Below are 26,812 nucleotides of genomic sequence, written 5' to 3'. Positions count from 1 at the left end.
GCTATGTGAAGGCAGGCAAATTCCATTCACACGCAGTTGGAGTGGAGCCTTATGGCAGTTCCTGGGGGCTTACTGTCCTGGAGTTCTGCTATTGTTTTCAGGGTTGAAATTGGCCTATGGCAGATACCAAACTAGAACCCTGCCAGGTTTTTGTGGGGGTTTATGAGCCTGAGTGAACTTCCCAGCAAGCCTGGGTTGAGTCTCAAGGCTTGTAAAGACATGTGCAGCCAGGTCCCTTTCCCACAGCTGTGGTCCCTATGGACTAACTGTTCGTGAGTGCGTACCGGGAGACTCTACCCCTGGCCATACATTGTGCCGAAGTTGGGATATCAGGGACCCAAACAGCTCAGCTCCCCAGCAGAACATCCATGGTGGGTTTTCTTGCCATGTAGCTCTGGAGATCAAGACTCTAGCAACAGAACAAGAGCAGCCCAGGTAGTGGCAGCATACGCTTCCCCCCAGCAGCCCCATTTCCCTGGGGAAAGAGGTGGTCAGTCTCCATTGCCTAGCTGGAGAATCTAGTGCCAGTTGTGATGGTCGTTTGTATGCAGTGTTGCCAGCTGAGGTAGGCTGCTGTTAGCAGCTAGAAATCGAGCCCTTTGGAAGCCAGCACCCTGGTTGCTGAGAACACAAAGGGCTCTGGCTGTAGTTAGAGCAGGAGGGACTTAGCTAATGAGGTCACTAGCTCACCAGCTAAATAGCTCTGAGAATAAAGCAAGCAGTATGAAAGGCTGAGCCAGGAGGCAGGAAGGGGGTTCCATGTAACTGCTGCTATGTTATGATATACTTGGAGCATAAGCAGTAATAAAGAGATGGTACCCTTGTAGACTATGTGTATCTGCTTGATTCCTAAAGAGGTCCTGTCAGCTAGGGGTTCCAGGAACTGAAGGGAGAAACCATTCACACCAACTCTCAAATCCTTCTCATGAGTCTAGCAATACTGGGTGTCCTTCATCAATCCACAGCTCCTGCTTAGGTGAGAATCTCAGCTTTCATATTGATTAAAAAGTATGATTCTTGCCCTTGTACTGGCCCAGAAAAGCTTGGAAGTGTGATCCATGTCCAGCCTATTGTCTCAAAACCCAAAGACAAAAGAAAAATCTCATGATTTTTAAGCCAATCTCATGGCAGTTTGGCCTTTGATTCATGATTTCTGTGTGTTTTGGATGGGGAATACTATATTCAACATGCATCCTGTCCTTCTGAATTAGACTGAGACCTACTTCACATGGGCCACCCAATGGAGATCAGATGGTAACAATGGCAAAGGTAACTGCAATATGACATCATCCTGCTGTTCCCATGCTCTTGTACTGTACCTGTAACTGTAGAGTGGTCTCCTGCAGGCAACAACTATGAGGCAGCTGCCATTTTGTGTTTCAGTTGAGTTTAGGGTGACCAGACATCCCAATAAAATTGGGACTGTCCCGATTTTTAGTTCCGTGTCCCGACCGATGCACCATATTGCAGCTCTGGTGTTTTTTTTGCCTTAGCAACTCTGGCCGCTTTTTTTTTTTTTTTTTGCTTCCCTCATGTGTCCCGATATTTTGTCCGTTTCATCTGGTCACCCTAGCTGAGTTGCCATATGAGACAGTATGGTTGTTTTGTCTCGCATGGAGCCTTTGTTTGTTCTTCCTTCCTTTGATGAAGCATAGGGGTTATATCTTACCTAGTGCAACTGGTGGTGATCTCATTATCTGTATAAATGTCTGATCAGTGTCTGAATCCTGCTAAGGTCTTGGCCTCACTTGTACCTAGTAGCAATGAGTCCCACAGGTTAATTGTGTGTTGTGTACAAAAGGATTCCCTCATCGGTTTTTTGGGTGCTGCCTTTCCATTTCATTGAATGAGAGAGGGTGACCAGGGATGACCCTCTCTGCCCTATGAAGGGTTAGTAATGAAGCACTATATACAAAGATAAAAACCTCCACATGCCTTTTCCCATCCTCTGGGCATCCATCGCAGAAGTCCCAGTCTCTGTTATGTTGTTGTTAGTGCACATGATACAATTTGGGGCAGTGTTCCAGGAAGCAGTGCCAGAAAACTTGATGGTTCCATAATGATTCATAAAGGTATCCCCCATGCTTTCTACTGACCTCCAGAAGCTCATGGTCATGTTTTCCGTAAGCTGTAGCCTGCCATATTCACCCGGTGGGACAAGAACCAATTCCAGGTCCTTTGCAAACATTTTCTATTCAAGTGTTCAATAGTCTAACGAATACTGAGTTTTATTATTGTTACTGGGATCACAGCAGCACCTAGAGGCCTCAACCAAGATTATGGCCCTCGTTGTGCTAGGCGCTGTACATACACATAGTAAGGCACAGTCTCTGCCCCAAGGAGTTTACAGTCTAAATAGACAGGATAGACAAAGGGTGGGAGGGGAAACAACTTGCCCGAGGTTACCTAGCAGGTTGAGGATTAGAACCCATGTCTTTTGAATTGTGGTGGTGGTGGCGACGACCACTCGCCCACAGCACCTCTCAGTGCTTGAACTCTAACCGCCTGTGAGGTAAGTCAGTAGCCTTTCCCCTATTTTATATATGGGGAAACTGAGGCCTAGAGAGGTAAAGCAAGTTGTGCATGATCATGCACCATGTTAGTGTTATAATCAGGTTTAGAAAGCCCTTGCTGGAACCATTAGACTTCTCAGTTCAGATGAACATAAGCTGTATGAATGACTTTATATGCGGTATTTTGACCCCAGATATCCAGAAGTGAATAGGCAGCTACATTCATGGGAGTTATCTGGGGGGGGGATCAGATAGCCAAACTTCGGCACATCTCACAGTTCTGGGGTGATGGTACTGGTGGGTTATGGGTCACTGATCTGCAGTTCTATGATCCATTTTTTAAATGGAGTGAAGTAAAACTATTATATTGTGTCCAAGCTCTTTGGAACCCACTGGACAGTGTGTTACGCATTCTCCTGCTGTGCTTGATCCAGAGCGTGGGTGGATCTGTTGGCTCAAGCTGTAGCAACTCATGCCTCTAGCCTTGGAGGTCACGGGTTCAATATCTGGGGTCTGCCTTCACATTGGCAAACCCCTCCCCATATGGCTGGGCCCCTTAGTCTGTTCTGTCCTGTTGACTATCCCGCTCAGTGCTTCACAGTAACATTGGGTACCTTCTGTGAGGATGACTAAAACAAATGAGGTGTGGCCAGTAAGGCTATGCTGAGCCTGCTGCTCAGACTCTGCCTCTGTTAGACCATGTGAGAAGCTACAAATTAACCTGGAGCTGAGTGGATGCCCCGTGACTGACTCAGGTGGGAAGGGATGCATTTCTGATATTCAATCAAAATGTCAGGTGGGGGCAACAGACTGTCTGTGGGGCAGCTAATAGCATGAAGGGACCAAGAGCATGACATGCAGACAGCAACTGTTGCTGAGTTTCCCCCGGCTATCAGGAATAGATCTGACAAGCAATTAGAGCATGAATATATTACACAGCCTATAGGGGATGCCTTTGTTAAAACTTGCGACCCATACTTAGCTGTTTACACAGGCTGCAGCATGGAGGGTGAGCAAGATCCTACCTGCCTGTCTGTCTCTCTTTCCCCTTGCTGAGGTTGCTGGCTAGCTCTGCATCTCATTGGATATTTCAAATGCTTTCTTCACAAGTCATAATTAATGCTGAGTCGTGGAGCTGAGACCAGATGTGCTGCTGAGATTATCTCCCAGGGCACACCGGCTGCTCTCTGCTCTCCAGCTTTGGGTACATGGAAGGCTGCCAGTGCTGGGACTCAGAATGTGTCTGATGCCTGAAGTCAGGACTTTCTTTCTCTGCCGCTCCTGCTGTCTGACGCTGCCTGGCTTCTGCTTGAAGCTCAGTGCCTGCCATGTAGCTGAGTGCTGCACAAGAACCAGAGGTACGCGACAGTTTTCCAGAGCTTACTGTTGTTATGGTTTCCTTTTGCTAGAGGAAACGCAGATCTTTGCATTAATACTTGGGTAAGCTCAGACACAGGTTAAATATAACTTTGGTCTTTACAGAGGTAAAACAGTGAGGAGGATATGGTCTAGGGCCAGAAATGCTGTTTTTCCCCCCCCCCCCACCCCCCACCCCAAACGAACTGCTAAGGAGGTTTTCGGGGGAGTTTTTTGCATCAGTTTTTGTGTGTGTATAAATATGCATGAGAGTGAACATGTCCTAATACGTATGAAGGATGGTCTTTTGTTGAAGGGACTAGGACTAAGGAGATCAGAGTTCAGTTCCCAGCTCCACTAGGGATTCCCTGTTTGACCTTGGGCAAGTCTCATAATCTCTCTGTTCCTCCAGTCTTGATAGTCTGTTATGTCCCTTTCTCCCACTCTGTCTGCCTTGTCTAGTTAGAGCATAAGCTCTTAGGAGCAGGAACTTCCTCAGTGTGTGCATGTTCAGGCAGTGCTTTGCACAATTAGGCCTGTAGCTGTTACTGAAATAGTAATGCCGTGCACTGGAGGGTGTGTGTTGATACACACAAGTGAGGAAAACGAGTATGTCTGTGTATGATGGTGAATGTGTGTTCATGTGTCCACATGCATGGAGATGAGCATGCATGATGATGTGTGGGAATGAGGTGTGTGTGTGTGTGTGTGTGTGTGTGTGTGTGTGGCTGACCCTGTGCCCATCCATGATTTTGTGTATGTGAGAGTGACGGATGGGGGGTGGGAGGAGTGTAAGAGATAGATAGTGCAGGTGTCCGTATGTGGGTTAGCATATTATGTAACCCTGTGCAAGCTCTTGGGTCTGTGTGTGTTTGTGGTCATTTATGTCTGACAGGTGTGTGTGTGTGTGTGTGTGTGTGTGTGTGTGTGCATATCCATGGTGAGAATATATGTGCATGCAGGGATGAGCAGGTGTGCTTGAATCTGTCTCACTCTGTGTGTGTGTGTGTGTGTGTGTGTGTGTGTGTGTGTGTGTAATAACACACGCACACGTATGTTAGCTACACACATCTGCTTTGATCTTTTCACTCGGAGCATATGCTGAGTGTTGTGTTCTCCTGGAACAGCGATCTGAGCTAAAGGGAACCAAGATCTGCCTTTCTTGTTTCTCTCTGTAATTTAGTTGGGATGGAGAAGATATATTTTCTTCCCACTGCATGTCTGAACAGCATGTTTGTATGCCTGGAGCTGGTGGGTGAGCTCTTTAGGCCGGAACAGAGAGCCAGTCTGTGAGTCAGTGCATCCTTGCTGGCTTGGTTTTCTCCAGAGATCCACCTAACTCTTTAAAGAACAGAGGCAGCTTGTTGGAACTTCCCAGCCCCCAATTGTTCTAACCCATTTGTCTAGTATCTATTGGATCTTCCAGAGATTAAAGATGTGGTCCCAGGCATGTTCTTTTACTGCTTTGAAACCAAACAAAACGCCTGACTCTAGATAAGGACAGGACAAGAGGAGTTAACTATTTGGGTGCCAATAGCTTTGGGCCTGATTTCTAGTCTAACCCTGGCTGGCGGGTCTGTAGGCTGAGTGGCATTGGCTCCCACATCTGCTGGGATGGGAAGAGAGAGCAGCGCAGGGCAGTAACATCTTCCAACAGGATCATCAAAGACTGAGAGCAAAGTGCTGCCAAATTCAGCAGGAGCTGCAGGCACCGGTGATTAAAAACAGGCCTGAGCCTCCAGGAGCCAACGGATTGAGCTGTGTAGAATTGGCTCTTAGTTTGCTTTTTGTTTCAAAGTGAGGACAAAGCCAATCCAGCCTTGGGGTGGGGGAGGTGATGGGACCATGTGGCTGGCTCCTTTTCACAAGTCCTTGTTGGGCAGGGCTGGATGAGTTAGGAGATGCAGAAGGGAGACCAATTCAAAGAGAGTACGGTAGCACCTCACCTTGTACCCTCCACCTCCGGTGGTGATGTGGAATGTCATGCCCGGGCTCTGGATGTGAAAGCGCCAGCTGACACTGCTTGGGGGTGTTAGCTGGAGGTCAGTAGCAGACCCCTGAACTACTGTATGGTCTAGCCATTGGGGGCAGAGCACAGTGCCACATTGTGGTGGGGGAGAGGCCTGGGGTCTGTTCCGGAGCAGCAATAAAGTAGCTTTAATCCCATCCTCTTCCCAAGAGGTGGCTGAATCCTCACCACCTTCCCAGCAGAGTCCATATTGCCTCTTCTTGCCCTCCCAGCCACATGTGTGTAGCCAGAAAGAGAAAAGGCCCTGAAAATCACTGGCAAGTTATGTGGGGGAGGGGGAGAGGCAGGGTGGAGGGAGAGGGATACGTAAGCATGAGGGTGGGGAGGGGAGAGATTTGGGAAGACAGGGCTGGTGGTAGAAGACAGTTTGATTTCTGATAGAAGCTGGAGCTCCCTGGCAGGAAGGCTGCCGTCCTGTGACACTGCCCCTGAAGTCTCCCATAGCTTGAGCATCCTGTGAACATGGATCTCCTTTCCCCGAAGAAAGCAATGGTCACACAAGATCCTCAGTTCCAAGAGGAAGAGGGGTGCTGGTGGGAGATAATGGGAGATGAAGCCTTTCAGGGCTGTTGCTTGGAACCAGGCAAAAGCCAGAAATGACTAAAGGAAGAGGAGGAATCGTCTGGGCTGATTTTGAACCCACTCAGCTGGGATCAAAAGTTCAACTCAAAACCAGGTGGTGCTAGGAAAGGAAGCCTGGAAACAGGCAGAGTAGAGTGGAAAATAAACAGAGGCTGTGAAGGGAGCTGCAAAGATGGGGGACAGAATCTAACAGAGTAAAAGTCTCTGCTCCTCCGTTCATAGCTAGTGAGCAGCCTTATTATTGGGGCACTCCAGTAACTGGAGATTCCCCTTCTGTGTCCATTTGTGTGTAGACAAAACCTGCCTTCCTGAGAGAGGCCAAATGCACCCTGCTTTTTGGCAGCCTCAGTAGGGAAGTGAAGACTGTATGGAGCTATGGAGACATGCCCTCTGACCTGTAGAGTCGGGGTTGAGCTGTGGCTATAGGATAGCATAGGAAGTAGGGAAGTATGTTTTGCTGCTGCCCATGCTAAAAGTGTCAGGTGCTGTGGGGACTCTGGACACCAGAGCTGTCAGTCCAGCACAAAATTCACTTAAAAACGTAGTTTTTGGTTTTTGAAAGAAGACCTCTTCTAGAACCACATATAATGCTGAGTGTCATAGAGTAGGCACTTCTGTTTACCCTGAGCCATAACACAAGAACAAGGAGCCCTGGCCGCTTGATTAGTTTAAAAAGCAACAGCTAAAAAAATAAAAATTGTTTTTACAGAACTTATTTTTAACCTGTGGAACTCCCTGCCCGAGGATATTATTGAGACATAGCTAAGCTTCACAAGTGAATTAGACACTGATATAAATAAGAATTTAAATCTGCATGGACACTGGCTAGGATTAGAATGACAAGGATGACCAATCCCCATGCTTCAGTAAACTGATCACTAGTTGGCATCAGCAGGGGAGTTCCTTCCTGCACACCAACTATAGATTCATAGATACTAAGGTCAGAAGGGACCATTCTGATCATCTAGTCCGACCTCCTGCACAACGCAGGCCACAGAATCTCACCCACCCACTCCTATGAAAAACCTCACCTATGTCTGAGCTATTGAAGTCCTCAAATCGTGGATACAGTAATGCATAATTAGGTATATTACCGGGGGAGGTTAATCCTTACTCTGAAGCCTCAACTACTGATCGCTAGCAGAGACAGCATCCTGGACTAGTGTACAGGATTGGGCCAAATATGGATCATATATCAGATCTAGTATGGCAGCTCCATTGAAAGACAGTGAGTGGTGGCTGGGAAAAACTTCCTGCTAGTAGTCCTGCACCAACCATGAAAGCACCAGTAAAATAAACATGGAACATGAGGTTCTGTGCTTAATAGTGGAATAGTAAGTGGGGTGTTAAAAACAACATAATCTAATAATGCTGACTGAAGTGTTTTCTCTGGCATATTATAATCTTATGCACAGAACATACCTGACATTACTCCTAGTAAATTGGCTCTGAGTACAGTATGAATCTAGTTCTGTTTGCTGCTGTATCTTCAGAGCCATAAGATTAATTATGAGTACAATGGAAAGTCTCCTATTGACATCAGTGCGCTTGGGATCAGGCTGCATATGTGCCATGGTCTGGTTGCATCTGAAATTGAATAGATTTGAGGATTATACCCTTTACCTGAAATCTCTGTTCTGAGCAGGGTCAATTGCTTGAATGCTGCTTCTCCTATGCCCCCATGGCCACATCTTGAGCAACAGAAGTAAGGGTTCAGAATGCATATGTTAAGCCATGCAGCTGGATGGAGCCCTAGCAGTGGGGATTGACCCTGGGACCTTTGAATCTAAAAGCATGAAGCTGTAGTGTCTGAGCTAAGAAATCATGCTCTGTTCGCTCCAGCTAGAGCAGGTCCAGCCACCACTAGAGGGAGACAGAATGCCACACGGAGTGGGTTACATACATGGAGCAGGTGTGCTTACATTTACACATGACTGTACAGGAGCATACTGTATGTATGGCTCATTAGGGTGCATCCAGTTCGTGGTAAGTAAAGGTGCATATGATTGAATAGTGTGGATAGCTGTTTCTTCTAGGAAGGCAGCTTAATTGTGTTTATGATGGAGTTTTTCAGTTAATTTTCAGTGTGTGCGTGGTGGAACAGATCCATGGAGAGGCAGCATTTCATCTGCACCCCCATGGCCCCTTCCACGTTCTTTTGGGTTGGAGTATTTGATCTGCTGGGATATTACACTAGGGATTTTCTCTCGAGAAAACATGACTCCATTTATACAGCACAGTGCGGGACTGTCACTTGCTATATGTTTGTACGGTGCTTAGCACCCGGAGGCCCAAGCTGGTGGTGCTGAGATGCTACTGAGGTGCCTGAGATGCTACTGCAATACATGGTAAATAATCAAAGTGAAGGCCGCAAAAGAGACTGATTAGTTAGCTGAGATGGTTGAAAATGAAATGTAAAAGTAAAGGCCCCTGATCAGGAAAGACCTTTCACAGCAGTGAGTGTGTTACCACCAATTCCTGGATCTGTGACTGGTTCCAGCATGGGTTATTACATCCTGCCTGCTTACCGTACCCCTGGTAGTGTCAGTGGGGGACATTAGTCTTCACTTCCTGTCCCAAGCTTCATTTCTTGTCCTAGCTCTTGGGCTGGGTTGCTGTGAGCTGTTAAATAGCAGCTGTGTCCCTTCCCAGAGGTGAGTGTGCACCAGTGGTAGATTCTGATGTGCCAAGTCAGTGCATCCATTTAAAAATGGGGCTTTGTTGTCCTTTGGATCAAAGGCGCTGTGTCAATGCAATCACTCAGTCTAACATAAAGATGGAGAACAGCTGCAAGTCATCAAAACCAGAGTTGAATTATTTTATACCTTTCTTGGGAGAAAATTTTGCCCTTAGTTGGGCACCAGCCAGTGACCTCAGTGGAAGCTCTGGTTGCATATGTCAGGGCAGAATTTGGCCTATATTATTTTTCATTCTAAGTAGAAGAAAATTATGAGTTTGTAATTTTTCCTGGTTGATTTTTGCTGATCCTGGCAATAACTGGATTCATGTTCCAGTTTTGCTCCCTTCATGTGAAATATAACTCCCACCCTGACCCCATCCCATCCGCTGGCTTGTGGCGAATAAAAATTAATGTCGGAGCGTGTCTCTCATTGGCAGGGATCTTTGGGCAGCGATTGGAAGACACGGTGCAATATGAGCGGAAGTACGGCCTGCGGCTGGCCCCACTGCTGGTGGAGCAATGTGTGGATTTTATCCGGGAGCGAGGCCTCACCGAGGAAGGGCTCTTTCGCATGCCTGGTCAAGCCAACCTTGTCAAGGACCTGCAGGATTCATTTGATTGTGGAGAGAAGCCCCTCTTTGACAGGTGAGTTGGTATCTTTAAAAAACCTTCCAAGAATATAGTGGGGAGAAAAATGTCTAGCCAAAAAAACCCAACATTGCAGCCCTGAGCCTCTCCTGAACTGCACAGTGCTTTTAGAATTGGGCCCCCACCAGTGACCTTGCACAGCTGAACCCCTGGGAGATTTGAATCCAGGTCCAGACGCTGGGGGAGTTTGGATCCTAATATCATGACCGTGACCAGTTGCTAGTGATTTTGCTGGGTGAGATCATTTTCACTGGTGATCTAAGCAGCACTTGAACCCAAGTCTTGTGGCCAGACCCCTAGCAATGATGCCACCATCTCCTTGCCCCTGCAAGCCAGCCTACACTTTGTCTGTCTGTGCCCACCACACTCGCTGCTGCAGGAAGAGGTAGCATGGGCCTGAGTGGGGGGACGCAGGGTTGCTCATTTCCAGCCTGGGAGGAATGTCTCTAAGAGTTTACTGAAGACATTCTTCCAATTCTTCCCTCCCCATCTCCACTTCCAGGCCACCCATCCTTCGCTCTTTGATTCTTAACCACAGTCAATATTTGCTCGCTCAATGGCACTATCCAAGTGGAGTCCACCCCCTCCCCCACATGGCTGGATGACTCCTTACACTGTGGTTGAGCTTCCTGCTGGGAAGGGAGTGGGAGGGAAGGCATGTGGCTTCCATCCGTCAGCTCAGCAGATGGGAAAAATCAATCTGCCACTCTTCCGGGTGCTTGTGATGGTGGTGCTAGGAATGAAACTCCATGAAACTGCCTTTTCACTTTGCTTTGGAGAAGTTTTGATTGAGTGCACACCTTCCTCTCGCGTCTCCTAGGGCTTGTCTGTATGGGGATACTCAGGAAAGTGAAAATGAATTGGCTAAAGGCGCAAAGTTAATTTAATTTTCTTTAGCTTCAGCCTCCTTCAAAGGGAATTCAGCTGCAACAAACTGAAGTCACTTTACTTCTGAATGAGAGTGTCCACGCAGTAGTTTAATGCAATTTAACTTCACACCTTTAGTTAATTCAGCTTGTCCCCTGGTACACAAGCCCTAAGATAGCTGTAGCTCCAGACCAGGTGCAGTCCTGGCAGTGTTAGGACAAGATTCTCTGACACCCTGATACTGCTCCCACTGAATTCAATCCAACTTGCAGATGCCTATTGCAGGACAGAAGTTGGCTCTTTATGTAGGGAGAAGTGGCTCTGTTTGCTTTTGCAGAAGAGACTTGGGTCTTGTACTTTGCAAGGGAAAGGGAGAAGTGGGGGTGAGAGGGGTTGATAACACAGCTTGTGAGCTCAGCTGGTTTTAGGAGATTTTTGTGCCTTCTTGGGCCTGGTGAGAATTTGCTGCTGTCATATCTGAACCCAAAGCCAGATTTGGAATTGAGCTCAAACTGTGAACCCCAATTTCAGCCTACCCTGGCTCTGACCACCCATTTGCTAGCCCATCTCTTCTGCATAGATGCTGTTATCCTGTATTACAATCAGGCCTTTCTTTACATGTGCCCAAGAAGCAGAGGCCCAGCTATGGTGGAGACTGTCATTGTCCAAACCGGTGCAAGCTTGGGAGTAAACTGATGTAAACTCCTGTTTTGAGGCCCTTATATTAGGGCTTGTCTTGACTACTGGGGTAAGTGGACCTAAGTTACGCTACTCCAGCTGGAGTTGACGTAGCTTAGGTCGACTTACTGCGGTGTCTTCACTGTGCTGCATTGACGGGAGACGCTCTCTGGTCGAACTCCCTTACTCTTCTTGGAGAGGTGGAGTACCGGGGTTGATCACAGAGCGCTCTGCCGTCAATTTAGCGGATCCCTGCTGCATCGACTGCAGCAGTGTCGATCTCCGAATAGTGAAGACCAGCCCTTAGTTTGAGTAGCTTACTTCAGTTTAGCATGAACCTCTTCCTAATAGACTCAGTTATACCAAAAAAAATAAAATAAAATCCACTGTTAAACCAAAATAAGTGTCTAGACAGCGGTTTGCACGTGTTTAGCTAAACTGGTTTAAAATCACATCATTAGCTAAATTGGCACAACTCTCCATATCAATCCTCTTAATTCTGAACATCCTGGCTTTGGCGAATTAAAATCTGAAACACGTCCATTAGCATTGTTTTTTAATAGAATTAGATCAGCTAACATGCCCAGTATAGCTAAGGCTGCAGGTTGCTCACCAGCAAGGAGAGTGCACAATATAGCTAAGGCTGAGGGGACTGTATGGGCAAGGTGAGCACGCAGTATAGCTAAGGCTGGTGGGAGCAGACAGGCAATGAAAGTGCACAGTATATAGCTAAAGCTGAAGAGAGAGGATGAGGAACAGGATGACCAGCTCCTTACACGTCTAACTATAATATGCTGGCAAAAAAGGTTCATGATCCTCGAGGACTTCAGTTTGTGTGACATGCTAGCGGTCTCAAGGTGCAAGTACTAAAACATCCCTGGAATTTCTAAATATTGTAGGAAATTGTCATCTAACTCAAAGTGTTACAGCTAACCCGGGGAAACTCTAGATTAGACATTGTTGTAACAGATAAAAAGGAACTGGTCACAGAACTAAAAATTAATGGTAGCTTAGGTACAAGTAATCATGACTTCATCATATTTATAATGTGCAAACAGAATAAAGTCCAGTCCAGTGATTTTATTTATTTATATATATATATATAATATACACACGCACATGCAGTGCTTTAAAAAGGCCAATTTCACAAAGCAGGAAACAATTTTGAGTCAGATCTGCTGACAGGAATAATTTAATCATAAATTGTTTTAAGAACATTGTACTTAGATGCCCAAAAACCAATGTTGAGGAATATAATTATAGCTGCTTTCACTGCCCTTTTAAACCAGGTATTTTTTAAACCAATATGGCCTTCCTCACCATTGGCTTTTTGGGCATCTAAGTAAAATGTTCTTATAACAATTCCCATCTACCACTCCCATTTTTCTTATTAAATTATTCCTGTCAGCAGATCTGACTCAAAATTGTTTCCTGTTTTGTGAAATTGGCCTTTTTAAAGCCCCACCTGTGTGTGTGTGTGTATGTGTGTGTGTGTATATATATATATATATATATATATAATCAATCACTGGACTGGACTTTATTCTGTTTGCACATTATAAATGTGACCAAGTAATGATTACTAAAAAACTGTGTGTGTGTGTATATAATATAAAATAAATGGAAGAAAGGGAAAGTTGATAGTAAGGAATATAAATCAGAAGCTAAGAACTGTAGAAAATTGATAAGGGAAGCAAAGCTATGGCCAGCAGAGTAAAGGATACCAAGGCATTATACAAGTATATTAGGAACAAAAAAAATCCTGACAATAGTACTGGCCCATAACTAGATGGAAATGGTAGAATTATCAATAATAAAGCAGAAAAGGCAGAAGTGTTGAATAAATATTTTTGTTCTGTATATGGGTAAAAACCAGATGACGTAGTCTCATCGTGTGATGATAGCACCTTTACCATTAGTATCTCAGGCAGATGTTAAGCAGCAGCTACTAAAGTTGGACATTTAAAAAAATTTTAATTGGTAAATCCAAATAACTTTCCTCCAGGAGTTTTAAAAGAGTTGGCTGAGGGACTTGCTTGACTTTTATTGTTGATTAGAATACTGGCAAAGTTCCAGAAGATTAGAAGAAAGCCCATTTTGTGCCAGTATTTAAAAGATGTAAATGGGATGACCCATGTCAGTCTGACATTGATCCAGGACAAGATAATGGAGGGGCTGAAATGGGATGCAATGAATAAAGAATTAAAGGGGGAGTAATATAATTAATGCCCATTAACATGGGCTTATGGAAAACAGATCCTTTCAAACAAATTTGTTTTTTTTTATTACAAGTTTGGTTGATAACGGTAATAGTGTACAGTTGTATGCTTAGACTTCTGTAAGGCATTTGACCTGATACTGCACAGCATTTTGATTAAAAAAATTAGGATGATATAAAATTAACATGGCACACATTAAAAGGATTAAAATCTGGCTAACTGATCAGTCTCAAACTGTAATTGTAAATGGGAAATCATCATTGAACAGCTGTGTTGGTTGTGGAGTCCTGAAGGGATTGGTTTTTGGCCCATGTTATTTAACATTTTTATCACTAACCTGGAAGAAAACATAAACCCATCTCTGCAGGAAAGCTGCAGAGAGTGGGAATCCTAAGGAACCGGAGACAGTTAGGAGTGAGTAGGCTTTAGCAGAGTCTTGGGAGTCAGGACTGGGACTCCAGACAGGGAGGGGCTAGAAGGGGCCTGCCAATGCAGGGAGGGACAGAAATGTTTTTGTGGGCTTTGTTCTAGGACTTTTGTTTGGAGTTTATTTTATATTAATAAACCCAGCTCCCAAGGAGGGGCATTTTTGACCATAAAAAGCCTAGGTGAAATTTTATTTGAACAGCCCAAGAGGGAAAACTGAAGCATGCTGCTTGTAGCATGACCCTGAGGCCTTGAGGGCATGCATGGGAGGCAGCTGATCCTATTAGAGGACAGCACAGGCAAGGGGACCACCCCGTAGAATGAAGGCAGTGGGCAGTGTTTGGGCAGGGGGCGCGCACAGGACAGCACTGGTGACACCTCATCTGGAATACTGTGTGCAGTTCTAGTTTCCCATGGTTGAGAAAGATAAAATCAAACTGGAACAGGTGCAGAGAGAGGCTATTAGCGTGGTCCGAGGAATGGAAAACTTACCTTACAAGAGGAGATTCAAAGAGCTTGGTTTGTTTAGCCTAACCAAACGCAGGCTGAGGGGAGATATGATTGCTCTCTATAAATACATCAATGGGATAAATACCAGAACAGAAAAGGAGTTATTTAAGTTAAGCACCAATGTGGACCAAAGAACAAATGGCTATAAACTGGCCATCACCAAGTTTAGGCTTGAAATTAGACCATGGTTTCTAGCCATCAGAGGAGTGAAGTTCTGGAACAGCCTTCCAAGGGGAGCAGTGGGGGCAAAAAAATCTAACTGGCATGAAGATGGAGCTTGATAAATTTATTGAGGGGATGATATGATGGGACTGCCTACAAAGGCACAAAGCAGATCTGTGACTGTTAGCAGCAAATATCTCCAATGGCCGGCAATGAGACACTGGATGAGGAGGGCTCTGAGTTACTACAGAGAATTCTTTCCCAGGTGTCTGGCTGGCGGGTCTTGCCCACATGCTCAGGGTCTAACTCAGGGGTCTCAAACATGCGGCCCACGGAGTTATTTTCTGTGCCCCGCGATAGCTCCCCTCATCCCCCACCTCGGCCCCCCCCCCGAGGGTGCTGCGTCCCTGCTCCTCCGCCTACTTCCCACCACTTCCCGCCCCGCTTAGGACTTTCCAGGAGGGAAGGGAGGAGGAGTGGGGACGCGGCGCACTCAGGGGAGGAGGCGGAGCAGGGGTGGGGCCTCATGGAAGGGGTGGGGGCAGGGCCAGGGCCAGATGTGGGGGGGCTTTTGTATCTTTGTATGAAAAGGTGTTAGTGATGCGGCCCTTGGGCCAATGTATTAGTCCTCATGTGGTCCTTGTGGTGACTTGTGTTTGAGATCCCTTGTCTAACTGATAGCCATATTTGGGTTTGGGACGGAATTTTGCCCCGGGTCATGTTGGCAGAGACTCTGGGGGGTTTTGCCTTCCTCTGCAGCATGGGGCACTGGTCACCTGCAGATTTAAACTACTGTAAATGATGGATTCTCTGTAACTTGAAGTCTTCAAACCATGATTTAAGGCCTTCCATAACTCAGCCAGAGGTTAGGGGTCTATTGCAGGGTTGGGTGTGCGAGGTTCTGTGTGATGCGCAGGAGGTCAGACTAGATCATCATGATGGTCCCTTCTGGCCTTAAAGTCTATGAGCCTGAGCTTTGGTGGAGGAGTGCACATGGGCTAGGGGAGTGCCCAGCATTACGAAGAGGGAGGGGAGCGGACAGTGTGGTGAAGACAGTGGGTAGTGCTCAGAAAAGCTAAGGCAGAGAGGAGCACATGGGCAAGGGGAGAGCACCGTGTATAGCGAAGGCTGTGGGCAGTGCACAGGCCAGAGCATTGCACAGTATAGCTAAGGCTGCGTTTCAGCTTCCATTCCTCCCTCTGCAGTTTCCATTCCCCTGGCCTTTTCCATCCTTGTCTGAGAGTGTCCTGACGTGGTCTTGCCCAGAGGTGAATGTTTTTCTGCAGCTTTGAGTGAGATTCAGTCACTTGCTTTTGGGGTGAAAGAAATTCCCTTTATGCCACACCCAAACCTTACTAAGAAGCCTTGTTTGCACACAGCACCCTCAAACTGTTACATGTGGAGTGGGGAGGAGCAGAGGCGCTGTGTCCTCTCACAGAAGAGGACAGGAGGAGAGGGAGCAGAAGGAGCCTGGCAACTCGTGATGGCTCCATGCCCTCTTCTGTCCTCCCTTCCTAGGAGCAAGGATGCCCCCCTACTCCTGCTCCTTGTAACACCTGGCTTGGGATGGAGGAGTGGTATGAAGAACACGTGGAGCTCCCCTCTGTCTGGAAGGAGGAAGGGGCCCTGCTGCAGCCTGGAGGAATTTGAAGAACCCCTGTGGTGGCAGAGGGGGAATTGTGAAGTGGGCACAACTGATGGTGGGTGGGGTTGATGGAGGGGGTGGGGGAAAATAGATGCTGAACTGATGGAAACTGGGGGATGAATTGATTGGGACCGGGCAGGTGCACTTCGATTTGTTCTCCCCTATGTTTGCCCTCATCCCACGTCTTGAATTTAGAAACATTTCGTTTGCATTTAAATGTATTGGCGCGAGATTGTGTTGATGCATTTTGACGTCCAGTGGTACGCTTTTCATCAGGCACTTAGTTAGATACTTGCGCAACACAAAGTGATCCATAACTTGCGTGCTTTCTTTAGATAACTTGATTGTGTGCTGCCCAGTACGTTTCCAAAAAAGGGCCTGTATGAGTGAGTGTCAACATTTTGGTCAATAAGAAAGGGAAATTAGATGTCAGTTTTTCTTGTGAGTTCAACTTCTAATTTTAATTAGTTTTAATAGAATGAATAGCATGCTATTTGAATCTCAGTACAGTGTATTTGTATAATTATTTGTTTGTTTTCAAGATTTAATTGGAATATTGTATGGTGGCACAATTAACCTTTTATTTTGAGATTAATAAGTACTACCCGGCACACAACTCTTGAAACGTTGCGATCCCTGGCTGATGGCAGGCTCACTAGAGAGCAAACACCTGAAGAGCCATTTGGCCTGCCAAGATTTGGAAATTGCTTTATCCAGCCCACCAGAAAATGTCCTTGAATACCACTGCTGTAGGTAATTAATTAATTAATGCTATGGCATTACTATATTTATTACTGCCAGTTACGTGTTGAAATTAAAATGGTTTTGTTTGCTTCAGCTTTCATGCAGCTTTACAGTTGGTCTATCACATTTAAAACCTGGAACTGAAATAACCAAGGTCATTTAACAATAGAGTGTTTGGCATCAGACAGGGTGGTGGTAAAACAGTAAAGGGAAGGAACTGAATATGCAAAGAGGATAACATCTGCATACTCCCATCAAATTTAATCCAGCCCTGCATGATAGGCTATGGTAGGTACCTTGCAGGATAGTTGTTATAACGGCTGGAAATGCATGGGCGAGAGAGCCAGAGGGTTGATGCTAATCTGCTGCATGGAAAACATGGCTGTTCAGTAAAGCCTGAGATCCACAGCTGTGTGTCTTGCATGCAAGAGCAAAAACTAAGAGGTTGGATCGAGTTGTTAATGTTACAAAAACTGATGACAGAGCAACCAAACAAAATAGAATGGGGCATTATCACAAAGACGAGGATTTGAGGTGCTCGGCTCTACTCCTCTAGTTCCCCATTGTCACCAGGTCTACCTTTCTTAGAAGTCTTTGAACATGTCATAGTAGGAGAGCCAAAAAAGGAGAGTCATTTGTTATAATGTATTTAGACTTCCAAAAGGCCTCACACAAGGGGCCACTGTAGTACCACTAGAGTAGTCAGGGGTGAGAGGCAAAGTGTTGCCCTGGATCAAAAACTGTCTAGGAGTCAGAAGGAAAAGAGTAGGCGTAATGGTCAATTTTCATCATGGTAGAAAGTTAATAGCAGGGGGCACCAAGGTTCCAGACTAGGGTCTGTGTTCTTTACTTGATTTATTTCAGTTAATTGATTACTTACTAATGATCTGGAAAGGCAGGTGAGCAGCAGGATAGGAAAATTTGTAGAGGACATAAAGTTATTTAGTTTAGGCAGGATCAGAGAGGATTGGTGAGAAACATCAGAGCAACTTCAACAAGCTAGGGGAATGGGCAACACAATGGCAAATAAAATTCAATGTTGATAAATACAAAGTAAGGCACATGGGAGGGAATAATATAAATTACTCAAACCTTACAGGGTTTTAATTAGCTCTGTCCACTCAAGAAAGGGACCTGGGTGTTATTGTTGATAGCTCAATGAACACCTCTGCTTAATGTGCAGCTACAGCCAAAAAAGGAAACAGGATGTTAGGATGCACAAGGAAGGGGATTAAGAATAATATGAAAACATTATAAAATCATAGAAATGTAGGTCTGGGAGGTCCCGGAAGAGGTCATCAAATCCAGCCCCTTACAATGAGGTGGGACCAAGTAAACCTAGACCATCCCTGACAAGTGTTTGTCTAACCGGTTTAAAAACCTCCAGTGGTGGGGGGTGGGATTCCACAATCTCCTTTGGAAGCCTATTTCAGTGCTTAACTATCCTTCTAGATAGAAAGTTTTCCCCAATATCCAACCTAAATCTCCTTCGCTGCAGATTCAGCCAATTACTTCTTCTCCTACCTTCAGTGAACATGGAGAACAATTGATCATGGCTAAGGCTGCGAGTTTGTCATGGAAGTCACGGATTTTGTGACTTTCTGTGACTTCTGTAGTGGCCAGCGCACCTGGCTCAGGGGCAGCTCAGGCACCGGCCACTGCTGGGGCAGACTTGGGCGCTACTACCTCCTCCCCACCCAGCGGAGTTTGGGTGTGGGAGGTGGCAGGGGATTGGGGCACGGGACGGGGTGAGGCAGGCTCTGGGCGGCGCTTACCTTGAGTGTTCCCCGGAAGCGGCGACATCCTCCTCGCTCAGCTACAGAAGGTTGTAACCAGACAGCTCTACGCACTGCCTCAGCCTGCAGGCACCCCCCTCAGCTCCCGGCCAATGGGAGCTGCGAAGCCTGCGCTCTGGTTGCAGGCAGCATGCAGAGCTGCCTGGCTACGCCTCTGCTTAGGAGCTGAACAAAATAGGTATTAAACACTTCCGCCGCCTTGATGTCCTCAGTTATTAGCTCTCTTTCCCTGCTAAATAGATAACCTATACTTTTCTTCATCTTCCTCTTACTCCTAATGTATTTAAAGAACCTCTTCTCATTGTCTTTCATGTCACTTGCTAGGTATAACTCATTTCTTGCCTTGCCTCTCTGATTTTGTCCCTACATGCTTGTGCTATTCTTTTGTTCTCCTTTAGCAATTTGTCCCCAGCATGGTCAGCTTGTCTGGATAACCCAGAAAGCAGAACCCAGAGCAGAGCAATAGGAGCTGTGTGAGTGGAGCAGAGAGACACTGGGCTAGTGCTCCAGTGTAGAGTATGAAACAGCAAGTGCCAAATGGCATGGCTTGGGAGGCAGAGGGCCCCAAAGCCAAAGGGGGGAACCTGGGCAGGAGTGTCACATGCAGGGCACAGACAGCTCAGAATGGCTGAATTCTGCTCTGACAGTCACAGCAATGGGCACTGGCTGGGGAAAGCGACAGCTATCAGAAGCGTCAAAGGTTACACTGTCATGCCAAACGCTGGATCACTTTGGTTTTTAGAAGGTACAAAGCTTTATTTTCAGCACAGCAGTCACGACAGCGTGTTCACCTGGACAGCACCCTTCTCTGCTCTCCCTACTTCACAAGAGTATCCACCCCCCACCATCCTGCTTCCCCAGCTCACCTGACTTCACACACTCTCCCTGACAGATGCGGAGATTTTTCCCGTCACCAACAGGATGCACCTGTAAGCAGCTGAGCAACGGAGGCGCTTTCCTCTCTGATCTAGTGCTTTGTCTCTGTCACACTGTGTGGTGAGGAGTGAGGGCATGAATTCTGGGGCAGGCCATGGCAAAGGAATGCGTGGGCTCCCAGATGGCCTGCCTGAGCGTTTTGTGACTCCTTCAAGTAGATTTGCCCATGTTGGTTGGACATGTGGCAGGAGTGCCCTCCTCCTCCACTCCTCAGGGCCTGCCCTTTCATACATCATAAGAAGGGCCTGTTAGCCGCCTCTCTGTGCCTGTCCTGGAGAAGCTGCATAGGGCTTATGGGACAGTCAGCTTACAGGTTTCTAAAATTCACCCTTCTTTCCTCCTGTTGCAGCAACACGGATGTTCACACCGTGGCATCCCTCCTGAAGCTTTATCTCCGAGAGCTGCCAGAGCCAGTCATTCCCTTTGCCAAATATGAAGACTTCCTGTCATGTGGACAGCTGCTCTCCAAGGACAAGGGAGAGGTTAGTGCTCCTTCTACCCTTCCTCCTTTTACCCTCCGTGCCGTTCCTGGAGCCTTGCAACTCAGTGAACAACACTCTCTCCGTTTTCTCCTCCAGGGCCTGAGCCAAAGCCCACTGAACTCCATGGGAACCTTCCCTGTGACTCTGATGGGCTTTGAATCGGGCCTTAACATTCTAAGCTCCAGCTTGGAGCCGGGGTCTTTCTCAGTTTAGTCTTGAAATCCTGTGGTTCTGTGTCCATCGTGCACCTTTTTATGTACTCTTGGGCTATAGCTGTTTCTTTCTTAGCAGGGCTATCCCATAGGCCAGTGGTCCCCAACGCGGTGCCTGCAGGCGCCGTGGCACCCACCGGGGCATTTATATGCGCCCGCCTACTGACAAGGGAGCGCTTCCGCCGGACAACCCGCCGCTGAGGAGCGCGGCCGCCGGACAACCAGCTGCCGAAATGCCTCCTAGAAGCGGCAACGCCAAGAAGCCTGCCACACTCTTCTGGAACTCTGAATATGCTATAGCAACAGAAAGGTTGGGGACCACTGCTCTAGGCATTGCAGTAACAACTGAGAGTCAGGAGAGCTGGGTTTTATATGCGGCTCTGCTCTTGCCTTGCTCTGTGATCTAGGACAAGTCCGTTTGCCTCAGTGTCTCATCTCTTCCTTGGGGATAATAATTCCTACCGCGCAGGGGGATGGGGAGGTTTTTTGAACTGACGTTTGTAAAGGGCTTTGAGTTTTTCAGAGGAAAGGAGCCAGAAAAGGGAAAATTATATTTTTCCATGTGGGTATGAGGGGAAATAACAGTTAGCACCTCTACAGCACCTTTCATCTTAGGGTCTTTTCTTCAGCTTCTTCCCTGTCTTAATCCAAGCAATGGAAGGGACTGAAGGAGCCCTCCAGCTCTCTGGTGGTGGTGGAGATTCAGGAGGGTTGTTTCTCCCATGGACTTGTTAGGTGGGGCAGGGTGATTGACAAAGGGATAGATCTGAGAGGGATAGATCCAAGAGTCCTGCTCTTATCCCTATGATATCTGAGCTCTCTACTGGATGGCGTGTCAGAGCTGCTGTCGGCTGTGTGTGACTGTCACTTTCTAAGTGGGGATTTTACAAGCCTGATTCTAGTGTTTGCCAAAGAAGAACAGATGCCTGTGGAGTCAAGAGCCTTGGGTTCGATCACCTCTTCCATGTATGTGTGGTCCATAGTACAGGCTCGTATCTCCCTCTGTTGGCTGCTCCTAGTGGCCTCTAATACAAAGCTGCTACTTACAGCGAGTTACACAGTTAGTTATGCTCTAGCTCAAGTGGCAAAGGTCTGTGTAGTGATGCCGATGGTCCCGGATTCAATCCCTGCTGAGGATGTACAGGTGAGGCCACCATTTGTAAAGCATGTGGTGCAGCTGCCAGGCCTGGATTTGTATTCAGCACACAGATTTCTTACTCTGACACAAGCACAGCTGCTCTGCCTATAAAAAGCAGCAGCATTTAGCTGGTTTAGTTTGGTGGTAATGTGGACTGGGTTTAACCTGCACAGACTGCGGAGAGAGATTTGGATTTCCGAAGCCTGTTACACAAGAGCAGACTCAATGCCAAGTTTGGCAAACATCATTATATATCCTCATTTAATTTATAACCGACAGAGTTGGCCTGTATTTGTCCGTCCTGGTTGCAATTGTCTGGGAAGCAGCATCTTAGTTGCTTTTGTGTGAATGATGCTAGACAGAATTGTATTGTATTATTCTGTCTGGCATAGAATATTGCCAGTGCCTTGGCGGTGTCTCTTTAAGCCACTACTGAAAATGCACTTGTCACAACTTCTGAGTTGTCAAGAAGATTTGGAGTCTCAGTGTGAGTTGTTTCCTTGAAGGAACTGGAACACATGCAGCACGGACAGGGATTTCCCCAAAGTCGTTACGTGCCCAGTGGAGCCGGTAGCACAGTTTAACATGGGACGCTGCACTGGCCAATAGAGCTGGCTGAACTTTGTGTGGAAGGTTTTCTTTCTGAAAAATGCATTTTCATTGAAACTGAAGTTTTTCATGGGGAAAATGTTGATTCTGATGAAAAATGGCAGGTTTCCCCTGTGGAATTTGAAAGCAGAATTTGTTTTGAATCAACACTCCCAAAAACAAATGTTCATTTTGACTTCAGCCATCAGTTTTTCAATTTTTCTGAACGAAATGAAAATCTTTGTTTTGAATTGGATGTTTTGACTTGAAAAGTCAAAATGTCTTTTCGTTCAATTTGTTTCAAACTGAAAAAAATGGATATTTTAAGTCAAAAAGTCAATTCAAAACAAAACTAACAAAAAAAACTTTTGCTTGAAAATACCATGACCTGTTAAATTGAAACAAAAACTTTTGTTTTGTTTCAAAAAGTTGGTTTTGAAGCTGTTTGAAATTTCCCATGGGAACTGACATTTTTTGGCCAAAAACTTTGAGTGAAGCTTTCTTCATTTAAAATTTACCCCACTAAAAATGTCTCTGATCCTTTGCGCTGTTCTATTTTGAGCAGAGATTGGTATCGTTATATAAAACATTTAGTACTGGTCAATGCATCTGCCCTCGCCAACTGCAGCAAACCAGCCTTGGGAGCTATCCTAAACTTTGTGTGTTATCCAGATTGCTCAGAGCTCCCCAGCTTCTCTTCCAACACTGATTGAGGCCCCTCAGCTCCGGTACAACCCCAGTGTGGTTTTTTAAGAGTGTCCTTGAACGATGGCTGGCATGGCTGTAGTGCTGTAAATGGGACAATGGCAGGAGCACAATCTTTCTTTCTCAGGGTATTTTGACACTTTGGTTCTGGTCCCAGCCAGTGCAGGGCAGAGCCCAGATGCATGAGAATGAAAAATTGGGGGAACACTTTGAAACCTTTTAAAAAATCATGTGAGTTCAGGCTGAGCTCTCCTGGTAGTATTTTTGGCTTCTCCATTTCCAAATGGAACCCAGCATTCATGGAATTAATAAGCTAGTAAATGATTTTGAACATTTAAAAAGGGGATTTGGGGCAAAGATTTGAGTTACTTTGCTGAGCCCTGGTTCTCCTAGCCCAGTTGGGGGCTCCCATGTTAGTCTGTTTTGCACCTTGGAGATTCCTGAAACCAGTCCTTGTGAAGCAGTCTCCTGTAGGGATTGGTGCAAAACACGGTAGTTTACATTGGTGTCATGCCAGAGGGTTGAGCCATTGATAAAACGCACTGCACTGGTAAGTGAAAGAGTACCGGAGCTAACTGGCTCTCGTGGACAATCTCAGCCATCACGCATGCCCAGTGCTATTAGACCATTTCTGCCTGGTGCTGTTTGCATTCAGGAAGGTGGCTTTCACACTTTCCTATAGTGGAGGTGCTAGCCCCAGGCTTTCAGCAGGGGTTAATCTCATTGTCAGTGGATGCCAGCTTGTGACAAAATGACAAATGCTCCTGCAAAGTCTGCAGCAGTAAAGATAGAAGTTTTATCTGCCAAATATTTGCACTGTGGTGGGTCCATGGATGCTATCTTTCTAACCCCATTTTCTCTGTCTACCGCCTTTGGGCCCTGCATCAAACTAACCCTCTAACTGATGAGAAGGATCAGGTGCAGCTCCCATTGCAAAGCTCTCTGCTCAGTCCTGTGGGGCCATGGCATGGAGCAATTTATCAACACACAAAGCCGGATTCTGCCCTGACCGATACCTTTGAAGTGAATAGGGTTGCACAGAGTGAAAGCCAGGGAAGAATTTCCCTGTTAGTTCAATTTCTTGTAGATCAGGCCCGTCTCTAAAAATATGGTAAAATAACTTGTTTAGAGTAACTTAAAAACTGAGCTGAACTTTCATCCCAAACTACAACTGTACCTGAATCAAACCTTTTCAGAGGTTCAAACATCTATGGCTGGCATTTTCACAAGTGACTAGTGATTTTGTGTGTCACAGTTTTTGACACCATTAAACAGGCTTGATTTTCAGGAAGTACTAAGCACCCACTTTCTCTGAGTCTTTTAAGGTATCTCAAGTTGGACTTCCAGATATTAAAGCACCCAACTAGTCACTTTTGAAAATCTTGGCCTTTAACTTTTTTTCTTTTTAATAACTAACTAGATTTCTCTGCACTCCGCGTCTTGGAATTTACTCGATTAGGCTGGGAATGGAAGCAGAAATAGTGAAATATTACAAGAAGGGTGTTTTTCTCTTTCTTTGGACTATTTTCTGAAGCTTATCAAATGTTTTTCCCTAACCTGTGAAAACTAGCCTTTTTTTTTTTTTTTAAAGTTTTCCCATCACTACTTAATAATCCATAATTTAGTGTCCTCAAATGCACCGTCTGGTCTGTCAGTACAAGAAGGAATTGTTCTTCCAACCATCTGCTGTGTGGGAGTTTGTTAAACCTCTCTGAGGAAGTTGCAACGTGTCACAGGCCTTGTCTCCTCACATTTTAATGTGAAAATCCAGCTGTCTACCCCAAATCTATGGTGGTGAAGAAGATTGTCACAGCTCATTGCATGAAAAATGGAGCAGTTGCCTGTTGTCCGTTTTTAAAACCTGCGTTCCTGCCCAGCCATCAGTTGCACTATTCATAGCAAACTGGTAGCTAAGCAGGTAAATAAGATGGTCAAATTATGTTGGTATCTAAGGGGAGGTCATAACTGGCTAAGGCCCTGTCCACCAACCATTGAAGTCCATGGGGCAGTTTCCATTGACTTTAATGAGCACTGACTCAAGCAGTAAAGGTTTAGTGACTTGATCAGTATCTACTGGTGTTTGATGTACAGAATTTTTCAACCTCTTCATTTCGGACAGTATGTGCTTTTTCTACTGGAGGAATCAGTCTGCTCACGTGGTGAACTGCAGAGCATGTAGCTTGTTTCACTTCATAAACCACAAGTGTGTTTCTCTCCCCACCCGCCCTTTTCTCTTTCCCCAACGGAGTGGTTTTTTCAGAAAATTCCAAGCAGGAGTTTTCATACTGGGGAACAGCCCAGGTACTCTGTTCAGAGGTAACTCCTGCTGCTTACTATGCAGATGCAGTGGTCACTTTCCAGCAGAACTAGTGAGGTTCTGCTGCACAAACTGGGGCAAGATTGGGCAGGGGGGTGTACAAGGTGTGTATATTCCAAGAGGTATGGATCTCCGCTTCATGGGGATGCAGTGCGCATTGGCTCATGGGGACCTAAGGTTAGGCTAGGGGCAAGCTACAGGAGTGGGTGGTGCCCTACCCCTCAGCTTATTTTTTCCCAGTCCCCCAGCTTTACTAATAAGGTGACAACATTTGGTCAAGTCCCATAGAAAGGCACTAAACAAGAAGCCCCACAAAGCCATTTTTGCAGTCACTGCTCAGAGTAGAACTGCCTGTTAGGCATGAAACTCGGTGTCAGGACTCCTGGGTTCTTTTCCTGATTCTACCACAGTGTTGCCATGGAGGAGTCCCTTTGCCTCTTCGTGCCTCAGTTTCCCTGCTTGTAAAATGGGAATAATACTTCCCTACCTCTCCAGGGACTGTCGAGGCTAAATCCATTGATGTCTGTACAGTGCCTTGAGATTCTTGCATGGAAAACAACCTGGAAGTGCAAAGGGTCATTATTGGCAGGAGTGAGTTCTGCTTCTCTGCAAGACAGGGATGGTGTAAGTGCTGTGTTAGAGGTGGGAAAACTGAGGCACCGAGGTGCAGTGCATTCTCTAAGGCCAGTGGCAGAATTTGTGTTGGTGAAATTGGGAGATGCAGAGAGTAGAGTTTGATAGTGTCAGGGGGAGGTGCCAGTGGGTCACAGAGCTGGGGAACTCGCTGTCAGAGCAGTGCCTCCTTATGTAAATTGATGGCAGGAATTGAATTTGCAAATCAATGGTCAAATTCTAGCCCCCCCCCCCCCCCCCCCCGCTGTGCACAAGAATTGCTATTGGAATTGGAAAAGGTTCAGAAAAGGCAAAAAAATGATTAGGGGTATGCAACAGCTTCCATCTGAGGAGAGACTAAGATTGGGACTTTTCAGCTTGGAAAAGGGACAACTAAGGAGGGAAATGATAGAGGTCTATAAAATCATGACTGGTGTGGAGAAAGTAAATAAGGAAGTGTTATTTACTCCTTCTCATAACACAATAACTAGGGGTCACCAACTGAAATTAATAGGCAGCAGGTTTAAAACAAACAAAAGGAAGTATTTCTTCACACAATGTACAGTCAACCTCTGGAACTCCTTGCCAGAGGATGCTGTGAAGACCAAGACTATAACAGGGTTCAAAAAAAGAACTAGATAAGTTCATGTAGGGTAGGTCTAGCCAGGATGGGCAGGGATGCAAAATCATGCTCCCTAGCCTCTATTTGCCAGAATGGGAATGGGCTACAGGGGATGGATCACTTGATGATTACCTGTTCTGCCCATTCCCTCTGAAGCACCTGGCATTTGGCTACTGTTGGAAGACGGGATACTAGGCTAGATGGATCATTGGTCTGACCCAGTCTGGCTGTTCTTATATTCTTATGAGTTTTGAAGGCAGCATTGTGCAGGTAACATCCTAGGGGTGAGGAGCCATTGCCTGCAGCAAAACAGGTGCAGATCCTTGGAGCCCAGCACACAGGGCT

General features: G+C 46.2%; 1 protein-coding gene across 1 annotated transcript in view; it reads left to right on the top strand.

Moving 5' to 3' along the window:
- ARHGAP22 (Rho GTPase activating protein 22) overlaps positions 1-26,812 on the top strand; it is a 235,807-nt gene that overhangs the window by 194,684 nt on the left and 14,311 nt on the right. The window contains 2 exon segments of the mRNA XM_043519482.1: positions 9,598-9,805; positions 20,141-20,273. Of these exon segments, the coding sequence (XP_043375417.1) occupies positions 9,598-9,805; positions 20,141-20,273 (341 nt within the window).

This window comes from Dermochelys coriacea, chromosome 7 (assembly GCF_009764565.3).
Source record: "Dermochelys coriacea isolate rDerCor1 chromosome 7, rDerCor1.pri.v4, whole genome shotgun sequence".
Classification (NCBI taxonomy): domain Eukaryota; kingdom Metazoa; phylum Chordata; order Testudines; family Dermochelyidae; genus Dermochelys; species Dermochelys coriacea.
Note: the sequence above shows the minus strand (reverse complement) of the source record. Positions and strands in the feature narration are given on the sequence as shown.